The sequence below is a fragment of the Agelaius phoeniceus genome, chromosome 8 (genome assembly GCF_051311805.1).
Source record: "Agelaius phoeniceus isolate bAgePho1 chromosome 8, bAgePho1.hap1, whole genome shotgun sequence".
NCBI lineage: Eukaryota > Metazoa > Chordata > Aves > Passeriformes > Icteridae > Agelaius > Agelaius phoeniceus.
This window is the reverse complement of record NC_135272.1, coordinates 22071011-22082734: the sequence shown is the minus strand read 5'-3', so window position 1 is coordinate 22082734 and position 11724 is coordinate 22071011. Positions and strand designations below refer to the sequence as shown.

At 35.7% G+C, this 11724-nt stretch overlaps 1 protein-coding gene across 8 annotated transcripts in view; it reads right to left on the bottom strand.

Moving 5' to 3' along the window:
• Positions 1-673: 673 nt before the first annotated feature.
• ZNF644 (zinc finger protein 644) overlaps positions 674-11724 on the bottom strand; it is a 75207-nt gene continuing 64156 nt past the window's right edge. For 7 of the 8 annotated variants that reach the window (XM_077182267.1, XM_077182265.1, XM_054638820.2 and 4 more), the window contains exons 6-7: positions 3790-3892; positions 674-3297 (exon numbers count right to left, since the gene is read on the bottom strand). In XM_077182267.1, the coding sequence (XP_077038382.1) occupies positions 3105-3297; positions 3790-3892 (296 nt within the window). In that variant the 3' untranslated portion in view covers positions 674-3104. Of the gene's footprint in view, positions 3298-3789; positions 3893-11171; positions 11295-11724 lie in introns of all 8 variants that reach the window. The other variant, XM_077182268.1, reaches the window with a different exon arrangement.

Sequence of the window (11724 nt, the reverse complement as noted above, 5' to 3'; positions counted from 1 at the left end):
ACTAGGGAATATAGGCCATCATCTTATGAAAAGTGTATGGGGGTGGTCTTCTACAATTTTCCTGAGGCTACTACTAAAGAGACCTTTACCAGATACTAGGATAACTTCAGAAACGAGTAGGACTGTGATAAAGAACCAAAATCAACCCAACAGAAATCCCTGTGCCACTGCAGCCTTTACCCCAACCTGAACAGACTAACTGGTGTTTAGGTGAGCAACTCTGCAAGTCCAGCCCTTTAGCACAGACTGCCAGAGCCCCTCAAGCCACACAACATCAGACTGGCATCACAAAGTGACCCATTTAATTTACCCTCTTCTACTACATTATTTAGAATTTTGGTAACTCCAGAGAGGGGGATTTATAGTTCCTTGTAGATAATGACAAAAAATATCTGTATTTCCACACAACTGAACCCAGGAAAACAAACAGCCCCACTTGAGGACTAGAGGCTAAGAACAGCTAATAGTACTCTACTTTAAAAAAGATTATTCAGCCTGTATCAACGACATAAACAATTAATTTAATAATCAGAAGAGTTCTAAAACTCCTACATATTTTTTGAACTATATCACAAGGATCTGATGCCAGCAGGGCACACAGCCTGTCACTGAAAACTGTTCTTCATCAATAGAATCTCATTTTGGAAACTGATCAGCCTAGAGCTCACTGCTCTTCAGACACAACCTTGCATTTTTATTTTAGTATTACATAAAGTAGCTCACAATTAGGGCTTAATTAATTAAATAGAATTAACTAGGGTTTTAAAAATTATTTTAATGAATCTAGTAAGAGTCTTTTGCTAACGCAAAATTCTGCACGGTATGGCTTCACCTTACAAGCATTCTTAACAACACTAGATAAATATCATTTGCACTTAATTGATTTTTTCATTTGCTAAACAGCCATAAAATATGGTGCTCTCACAAGCACCTTTTTTGGTGAGAAGGGTAAACAAGCACTCTATTAAAGCATTATAAACATTCAAGGTGATGTGATCACTTCCCTCTATTCTGTTTCAACACACTGCTTTAAATCTTCAGTTTTCACATCATATAAAAAAGCTCCACAAGTATCCACAAATTCAGAAATTTGTTAGTCTGCATACACTATTTGTTTGCAATACACTTCAACATCCCAGTTATCTTTTCTAAAATCTCTAAAGTATTATTCCTCCAGCCTTTAAATGTAATGATGTAGATCTTTCCACTTACAAGAGAATAAATTTCAACAAGAAAGCTAAACTTAACTGTAGCAATTTGTACAGGTAAACACCTGACACCACTAATTTAATGACAGCCTTGACAGAGCTAGGATGGCCTTGTCTGAGGCCTCTGTCTTGCACAGCTGTGCATTTTTAGCCCATCTATTCTATCAGAACATTAACAAGCCTCATGTGTTGACTCTGAACTCTGTGCATCCAGGAAGACAGACATTTATTCATACTTTCCACCAATCAAATGTAATGCATCTGTGAACAATTCAGTTTATTGCAAGTAAATGTACTTTTACTTAAGATCATGAGAAGATTCTAATCTCAAGCAAGACAAATCAATTCCACAAACTTAATTCACACAATGCAAATAAATGCTTCACATTATAGACATTTATATTTTCTTTAAACCTTTTTATTTAGAGATTTTTCTGGTAAGGAGATATACCATAGGAAAGCAATTTCACTGGCAGTGAGGTATGTATATACTCTACCAAAATACTCCTCTTGCTTTAACTGCTTTTAACTTTATTTACATATAAAGAAAATATCAATGCATATCCTTGGCTTAACTACAGTATCTGTTACCCTATATGAGTAAAATGAAATGTTACTTGCATACAAAATTGATTTGTAGAGGAATCTAATTTGATTTAAACAAAAATCATGTTCTGAAGACAGTTTAAATGAACAAACACAATTCATCATGACCAAGACACCTGCACCATATTTCCATCCTCACAGCACATTTATTTCAATAATTCTGTAAGTAGGTCCTTAGCATGAGCATAGTGTTACAGTTTTCATACATATAATCACATCCAAAACAAGCTCTAAAATTTAAGTTGTAAACATTCTCTTCATATGTGGAAACATTTCAATCTGTGTTTGAATTTTCTAAAATGATCAATCTTTTAAACAGAATTATAAATGAAAAGCCTACTCTAACCGTGTAGTGAGCAATGCTTATTAGTACATTTCTACAGTGTTAAATAAAATAGTAGAGGCAAACTTCTGTAAGCAAGTCAGACTTTAAGTAAATTGTCATAAAAGTAACAAACTTGTTAACAAAAAGATGCTTTGTAATAAAGAAAGTTGGATTGAATCTACTATGATACAAAACATAAGGGTAAATACCATCTTTGTTGACAAGTAGGAGGTAGCATGGATGCACCACTTTATTGTCAGTGAGAAATGCAACTGAAGTAAAGAATATTTCCTTACCACAAATTTCCAGTATTATGTACATATTTCTCTTAGAAATTTGTTTAAACAAGTTTCCCTCCACTTTTTAGTACAAAAAGCCTCATGTGATTTAAAAAAAACACTTACACACCTAGATAGAATAGTACTAATTGCCCTATTTGAACAAAACAGTCTCTTGAACTATGAAGTACATGGTATTTAATGCCCTAAGTTGAGTAAATTGTATTAGCAGTTCTTGGTATTATACAAAACACTACATACATACAAACAAAATATAATAGTATCTTATTTTACTATGTAATTCTTTTTGGAATAAACAGAACCTTGATTTGGGTAACACTGAAGAGAACGTGGTTTCTTTGTTTTATTAAAATCTGTCCTTTAAGTACCCATGTGCAACAATTTAAAAATGGCTGCCATACATATAATGGTCTTGTACTGATAGTGAACACAGTAACTGACAAAAACATAATAAACCTTAAAAACACATCTTCCACCCTATATAAAATATAAAGACTACTTACTGTAACTGTTAAGTATTCAATTTATTATGATGTTACTGTAATCCACTTCCTCTATTTTCTCTCTTTAGCATTTATAAACATAATTTAGTGTAGCCATTTATTTTAAAAAATGATGAAGTATTTCAAATTTACATCCAATTAAAATTTAAAATGTTTCTGTGTTCTATGATGCTGCTTCTGCCATCAGTAAAGAAAATGAAGTTTCAGTAATTGAAGCAGGCTTTTTAAGTAGTGATGTGACCTCAACCATGCCAGCTCCAGTCCGTGGAAGATTTGCGTTGACAATGTGTCGCTGCAAGTGCTTTATCCAGTCTTCTTGAACAGACAAAGGTCCTCGAAAGACCAGACCACAAAACCTATGCAAATATTAAAATTAATCCATCAAGATACATCTATCTCTACTGAAAAATTATAAAACAAAGACAGTAAGAGGAAAAGTCTTAATTTTCTTGAAGTTTGTTTCTACATGTTTTAGCTGAAAAACTTAGTAATTGAGTTCATTAGTACTAACTGTGAGCACAAAACCCTGCAGCTTATACAACTCACATTCTCACACTCAATACCAGTAATAACAATCTGTTTTTCTTATATAAGGTTTCTTTTGAAGTTCAGAATATTACTCAGACACGACCAGTAAGATTTTAGCTAGAGAAACTACTGGCAATCTAACACCCAAGTGTGACTGAATCAAATCCTCTTGTTCAAATTAATGAAAACAGGCAATTCCTTTCCCCTGTCATTATTCAATTTAATCACAAACATTTATGGATAAAATAATGAAACTCTTTATGACTAACATTAGTAAACTCTTAAGAATGTATTCTGCCAGTTAAAGCAACACTATGTACCTGCATCTGAGTATGTAAACTTCATCAGCACTATGAGGTAACGGCAGCATTTTCTTCTTGCTTCCAGATCTTGACCTTGACTTCTTTTGTTTACAGTCTAAAGCTAAGAAGAGAAATTTTCATATGTGAAAATAATACTTCAATGAGTGTTAGTCAAACAGAGATATTCAGTAAGTATTCCCTATAGCAATAATAAAAAGATATCTACCTCCTTGTTTTTCTGTAGTTAATTACAACGTAAATCCAAAACAATTACAGTGTATTCTAAGAAATATACTGGGAGAACACATGAAGCTGTTTTTTTTAGGTTAGCATTGTGCTTGCTCTTTTAAAGACTAGATAATTGACTTTCAGCATTAAACTGTTGTTTTAGTATCAGCAAGCACCTATAAACCTATTGCAGAATTATACAGAAGCAAAGCACCATTGGAAATTCCCTTTCATGCATAAAACACTGTCAAAATCTCAGAACTTGTTTTGTAGTTCAAGTACCATCATAAGACCACTCATGTTCAACCAAGTTACAACTTTATGAAGTTGTAGCTTTCAGCTAGTACAATCAGGAATTCCTAGTTTGAATAAAACACCTGCCATTTGTTTTCAACACAAAGCAAAAATTTGTCCTTTTGTTCTAAGAGTTTCAAAGGAAGCTTCCCTTTCACTCCTGTCTGAATTCTAATGAGGCATACAAAAACTATGTATTAGTCCTTGGCAGTGGGAGCTGGTATTAGGACAATCAACAGGGATGGCAAGGCCCCTTTTTAAATTCAGTCTAAGCATTTGAAACTGCATATGAAAATAACGTGTGTGAATAGGAAACATAGCAAATGAGTTCAGACAGCTCTGAGGTCTGCATCTCCCATAAACAAATGTAATGGGAATCTGAGACAAAACCTGGAGATTCTAAGAAGCAGCCAAAGTGGGGGATGAGTGGATTAAACTGAATTAATATTGTTATGATGCGAACAGCTGATAAAGCTCAAGAAGTTTGTGACTGCTTGAACTGAGAAGTGTATCTAGCTACACTCTATTCCAAAACACAAGACACCAACAATGTAAATCCAACACAAAAACTTTTGCAAACAACCAGTTACACCACTTCAACAAAAACTCCACAGAAACCAGAAAGACAGTACCAGGTGGTATTCTTGATACCAAGAAGGCATAATGCTATGCTACTGAAGCATCTTAACAGTAAAATGAGGAAAAAAATTGTTACACTTGGCTTAAGTTTTGACTCCTAGAATATGAAACAGAAGAATTAACCTCTTAGCATTCTGAAGCATAAGACATTGTCTGGTGAGGTAAAACATGTTGATTTAAAGAACACACAGTCTTGACTGTATCCTTAATTTTTCTCATGCCCTCCAAATGAGCACCTCTCAAGCTTTTACCTTGTAGCCCAACTTTCAACTTGGTAGACATACTAGACATTTTCCAGTTCTATCCCCGGCTTAAGGATTCCTACCTATCTAAAATTTAGAATGAATATCTAAGGTTTGAAGGTATCAGAGAACCAATAAAATAAGTGGAAACACGACACCAACCTAGAGAGACTTCCTCAGATCAACATTAGGAAAATGAGGCTTAACAGCATTTTTTTTCTGACAGCAACAACAAAACTAGTCTGCATAAAAAGGCAGTAACCCAAGGTGGCAGGGGGGACAGAGAGAGAGAAATTGCCAAGATGCTTCTGGAAAAGCATCAAGGGGTTCTTAATACTTCATTCTCTCACAAGAAACATATTCTTCATTTAATTAGGAAGAAAAAAGCTAACTATCATATCAGGTAGGAACTACCACATATATGTGTTTTACATACCACAACTTCAGTAACACCATCAGCAATGCAAGCAGATAAAACACTGGAACTCAGACACCCATGCTTTGAAGAGAACTGTTTGTATGAGGCACAACTTATCTGCAGCAATTACTGCAGCAAAAGCTCTGCCTTTGCCATCTTCTGGAACATCATGGGGAGAAGGGAAACAGAAGCTGGTATTACCTGAATGCAAACATGTCCATGAGCTGCACCTGATAAGTTAGTTGATGTCAGCTTATATGAGTGGAAAAAAAAGAAGCAATAGTGACAACAGACTCCTCCTAGAGAGGGCAAACTGCACTTGGAACAAGAACTTGCTGATTTCCTTGATGTTGGCAAAGACATTCATTCTCATCAAGAAATTTGATTCTACTCACATGCATCTGGAGCATTTCAGAGAGCTTTCCCTTTCCTACAAGACCTGGGTTGGTATTCTGCAACAGATTGCTGACACTGATGGGTTTGTGTGTGTATGTGTATAATCTTCTAAGAAAAAAACCCCTCTGAACTACTGTGCAATCAAACAACAGCAACACTGACAGAAATTGCCATAATGAACCAGGAGAGGCAGTTTCTACTTCCTTGAAAGGTACCTTTTCTATGAACAGTGAGAAAACAAGGAAAACAAAAGCAAGGGCATGTTCTTTCAGCTATTTATGATGGAGACTCTATATAAGGAAATTATAAAACAAAGAGAAGAAAATACCACAGTAAAAGACCACGAAAAAGGACTCAGATTACGCTATGAATTCTCAGAGCAACTTAGCTAAATTTGAAAGTAGATTTGCCCAAGGAAGAAGCAGTTATAAAAGACAGAAAACACTAACAACACAAATCCTGTGTTCTGCAAGGGTCATTTTTTTCCCTTTGTCTTCTGAGATAGTGAACATATTCTTTTACATTTTAGGGAGCTCAAAGCAGCACCAGCATGTTTTGAAGTTACTCCAGTGAAGATGGAAAGTGAGTGAAGAAGGAGGAATATCTGAGTAAAGCTCATTGAAAACTACAATTCAAACAGCAGTTATGAGGCATGTGTACCAGTAGCCATCACATTAATTTCATTTTGTCTATCCAGAGAACAACAAGTTTAAATAAAGTCACATGCACACACTTGAGTACTCTGTTGATACAATGCTTACAAGAAGTTGCAAACATTAACTAAATCACACAATTGCCTTAGCCATTGCCTCCCCATAAAGTAGCCATGTTCCGACCAAAACTCAGTTCCTGCTTTTTCTATGCCTTTACTGTAACAAAACATGACCTCCTCAGAAAGTCTTTTATCATGTCTGGGAAGAGACCAAGGATAAATTAGGTCTAGTAAACTGCATGGAAACTGCAGCAAATTGCTATAGAGAGGTAGGAACTACTGATCATTAACAGCTACTCTGTAGTTATCACAGCTTCCAAACTATCATTCCTCATTCTCCATAAAGGCCTACTTCTTTTTGGAAGAACTCTCTTTCTTTCAAGTTTGGCCACCTGGTGTTTCCTAGCTGATAACTGAAAAACTTCTTGTAAACAACCAGTCACACAACATCCTCAAACTGCCGATACAACATGGTGGAGAAACAATCCATTTAAAACAAATGACTATCAAACTTTGGAGGATCCTACTTGAGGTACTTACGTACAATTTCAGAGCACACTACTTTGAAAAATATATGCTAGGTAAAAGCTCTGCATACAAAAACCTCTGTGATGACTTATCAAAAAAGACTACAAGCAGATGGACATAGGAGGTTCCAATGAGCATGCCTAAGTGAACTAGACAGGTCACAATTAGATGTCCTTTCATGCCATGACATTTGGTCTGCAGTTCCAAATTACACTGCTCTGTTTCCTGATGTCGCCAACATGAAATGCTTCTTATTTCAGGAAAACTGAAGCTGGGTCTTTTATTTGGACTTCATTACTTTTGTCGAAGTGTACATAAGCTAAAACAAGTTGAATAATTTGACGCAGAAATGGAACTAAATAAACATTTGAAAACACTGCCAAGTGAAAAATAATGAACTATCTTGTACATTTAGTCACTAACTTTTCAAATTCAATCGCTATCTATCCTCATCACTACTGCACAGTGAAGTACATTAAATAAACCCCTCCTATCATTTGCTCTCTGTAGGATTTTATAAGATGCTGAAAATGAGCTCATCATGCCAGTTGATTCATTATGACTGTAACAGCACAGAACAATGACACGCAAAGCCAGGGGATCTCAGATTCCTGCATACTTGATATGCTTCCACCACAAACATCCCAAAGCTACAAGTTTGACAAAACAACATTTGAAATTATTTGAACGCGTAGCAGCCCTCATGAACCACTACCTCAGTCACACTGTTGGCTTGAAGGCCAGACTCCTTGCTCTGTACTTTACTGTTCCCTCCCAAACTTCTGACAGAGCAGTCTCCACCTATAGAAGCAGAGACCAAAGAAGAAAGTGGTGATTCCCAGAAGATGAAAGCCAGTAAGAAAAGACTGAGTATGTGAAAAGGGTCAACAAAGAGAAGATGTAAAAAGCCAGGGTGCAAGAAAGAATCAAGAGACTTGGGGAGAGCCAGGGCAGGAGGGAGCAAGAGAAGCCCAGAGAGAAAAAAAGAAAGGAAGCCGAATATACAACTATACGAAGAAGAGCGAGATGCATTTTGAAGATTTTGTGTAGGTTTGTTCAATGCTCTAAAGATACTCAGAAGAAAGAAGCAAGTTGACCACTTGCTCTGAGAAACACCAATGTGTTGCTATACATCAAAATAGGTATAAAAGGAAATTTAACATCTATTCAAGATGAGCAATTACATTGTTAAAAATTGGACTGAATAACAACAACAAAAAAAGTTCCAGCCATACATCTGAAGACACAGGTATTTGCTTTACAGTGGATCTATAATGCATTGGTATAGGCACAAATAAAGTCTAATAAAGATTAACCTCAAACAGCCAACAGCCTAGGAACTTTCACTTCTAGGATGTTTTTCTTCAGTCCATTCTCCAAAGCTACCATTATGCTTAACCATGTCTACTATATGCTAAAACTGTAGAGTTGCATTTGAAAAGAAAAATAGGCTAAGATTTAACTAAATATGATGACATTACTGACTGAAGAAGTAGGACACCTGCTGGAAGAGCAACACGGTAACAGTCAATATCAAAAACACGTGCAGACAAATGGAAAATCTGAGACTAGTACATAAGCTAATGTAATGCTGGGAAAGGCCTCACTTTGGTGGCATGCAGGGATCTTGCATTTCTCATGTTATTTCTCCTAATAAATGGTAGTGCCTAGACAGGTCCCATATCAACTGCCAGATAATCAAAGTGTTCATGTTTTGACACCATTATTTTGTTACAGGAAGAAACGGAGATAATTATTCAACTGATGTGATTTATTTTTGGTAGTTATGTTTGCTTTAAGAAGATATAAGAAAGGCTTAATGAGAAGCAACATGTATAAACATGTCCTCAATGTCTCCATACAATGGTTGAAGACCATTAAAGGTTTAGCTGCGGCTGAGGCCCAACTGAAGACATCTCAAAATTGCTCTCAACCACAACCATCTTTTAGTAAGATAAACCTGAGATCTACTCAAGAGCAACACTCATAACAAGACTGTACTTCTATGTGCTTTAAAACTAGTGTCTACTAGTGAAATCTTGCATTAAAATAATTCTCTTCACAAAACTTGTATTATAAAGTGGAATATCAAACAGAACAACTGTTTAAAGTGTATTTTTTGATCTACAAGCCTTGCATTAAGCTTGCTTGAGTGAGAAGTCACTGAGCAAAGCTTACAACCTTCACAGAGTTGCAGGAGAGTAATGACTATGCTGCTGTAGATACACATTGGTTGCATGATGTTACAGTTAGAACTCAACACTGACTCCTTAAGTCAGTGGTTCCAGCGACAGGCCTTTATCCATGGTATAAGTTATTTATCTGGCTTAGCTCCAGCTTCTGAGAGCAAAAAAATTTTTTTCCCAAACTTTTGTTTCTAACCTTTTATTTAAACCTTGTTTCTAACCCCATTTTGTTTCCAATCTGATTCAAAACCAACTTCTAGGTGCAATGATAGAAGACTCATGAGTTTTCTTTCCATTCTTTTAAGAAAAGTGGCATCTGTTCTGATGACTATGCAACTACTTGACTAGCAAAATACGTTTCTTAGAGAAAACAAACAAAAATCCCTGAAAGTACCTAAACCAGCTTCCTTCACTTTTCCCACTTAGCAAAACGGAAGCTAGGTACAAAGTGCTTGTCTAGGATTCAATCTCTGTAGTATCCTATTTGCCAGTGTCTCCTTCATTGATTTACTGTTATTAATGTGCAATTTAAATATATAGCTATTGAAAAATACTTCCTCAGTAAGTCTATAAGAAAAGGGATTTACCACAGGACTAAGATCAAATCACAGCAGTGGTAAATGAAGTTCACTACTATCAACCTTCTACTGAATAAATATGAAAATTTTCAGAATCACTGACTAAAGGCATATTCTTCTACATGTTAGGTAATACTGCATCTGCTGACTTCCTTCCAAATCTGCTTTGTTACGGCACTAATGTATAGGAACAGAAGACCTGGCAGCCACAGGCCTGTGTTACAAAAATATTACTTTCAGCCTTCTACAGAGTAAGCCTGCTACTCAGTTTGCCATTCTTAGCATAATGAATTACATTTGCAGATCAAAAAAGGATTACACATTTTCCAAGAGCATTATGTAAAAGTCTGTGTTTGTTGACACAGAAAACTGATGGTTGCCCTTCTTAATTACAGAGTATTTCAGGCTTCATATCTCCAAATTCTCCTCATTATATTGCATCTCTGCTCCTCAATTTGCTGTTGACCATGTGAAGTCCCATTAATCTCAGCAATAATCCAAGTAAACTCAGAAACTGCCTACAGCCAAGCAAGCTGCAGGTCTCTGAAAACAAATCAAAATATGGCATATTAGAAGAATTTCAAAATGAAGTGTGTTTTAATAAAAAACATTAATAGCAGTGCCAAATGCTACTGTACTACCCTCACTCAATGTCAGAGCAGGTAGTTTTTGGATTGTGAGCCAAATAAGATATGAAACCAACTGCGTATCATATATTGTTAGAAATATACAGAGTGTAAAATGACTTGCTTTTCCATTTTACTGAAGTATTCTTTGTAACTGTATGTACTAGACAGTAAAAACTACTTGTTGTATCGTTGCCTTTTTCCTCCCCACCGCTCTCATTTCTGAGATACTTTGAAACACTTCATTTGAAGGCCAACTATCTGGTTTGGAAGTTGTGATATCATAGGAGAATGAATTTAAGCAACCATCTCTTAGTTTTGCTTACATACCTTAAATGTTGGATCCAAAATCAAAGACTAAGAATGAAAATCAGACATGAGAGTGGACAACAGCAACATACGTTTTCTTACAAGTTGCTGAAGTTTTATGGCAAATAAATTCTTTACCAGCAAAAGCTTCAAAATTATTTTGAATTAACATATGCTTTTGTCCAGTCTGATGAAGAAAATGTATCATAGACAGACTTGCTTTTACATCTGTAACAAAACATACCTGTCCCAGTCAAAAGTCCAGCACTCTTCTTTCGTGCATAAGCGCGTAAGTGGTTGGACAGGCTAACAGCACTTGTAAACGTCGTATTGCAATGCACACACGTTCTAAGCTTCACAGGCATACCTATCATTCAAAAGAAAACTATAATCCAGTTCTCTCTTCAAAAAATGAAATTCTCAAAGCGTTGTAAAAAGTTTTCTGCAATAAAGATGGTTTAAAATATATTCACTGCATTGACGCAATTGTTTAGTATATTAGAAGGATCCAAGTTAACAGTTATTAGTTTTCCACCTAGTGCTTTAAGCCAAACCATGTTATTTGAAAAAGAACAGAAAGGAGGCAACTTGAGCCCAGTAGGCTACTCTGCATTTAATACCTACTACCAAGCTCCTACAGATCTCCACATAAAGAAACTCTAATTCCAAAATACAATCCTGCAATATGAATAGCACAATTCTGTTGAGAAATTTCAGAGTTTCCAGAATTTCCAATAAAGAGAATTTGAAAAGTCAAGTTGACAAAGTGGTAATTAAAAGTGTTTTACCCATAAGAC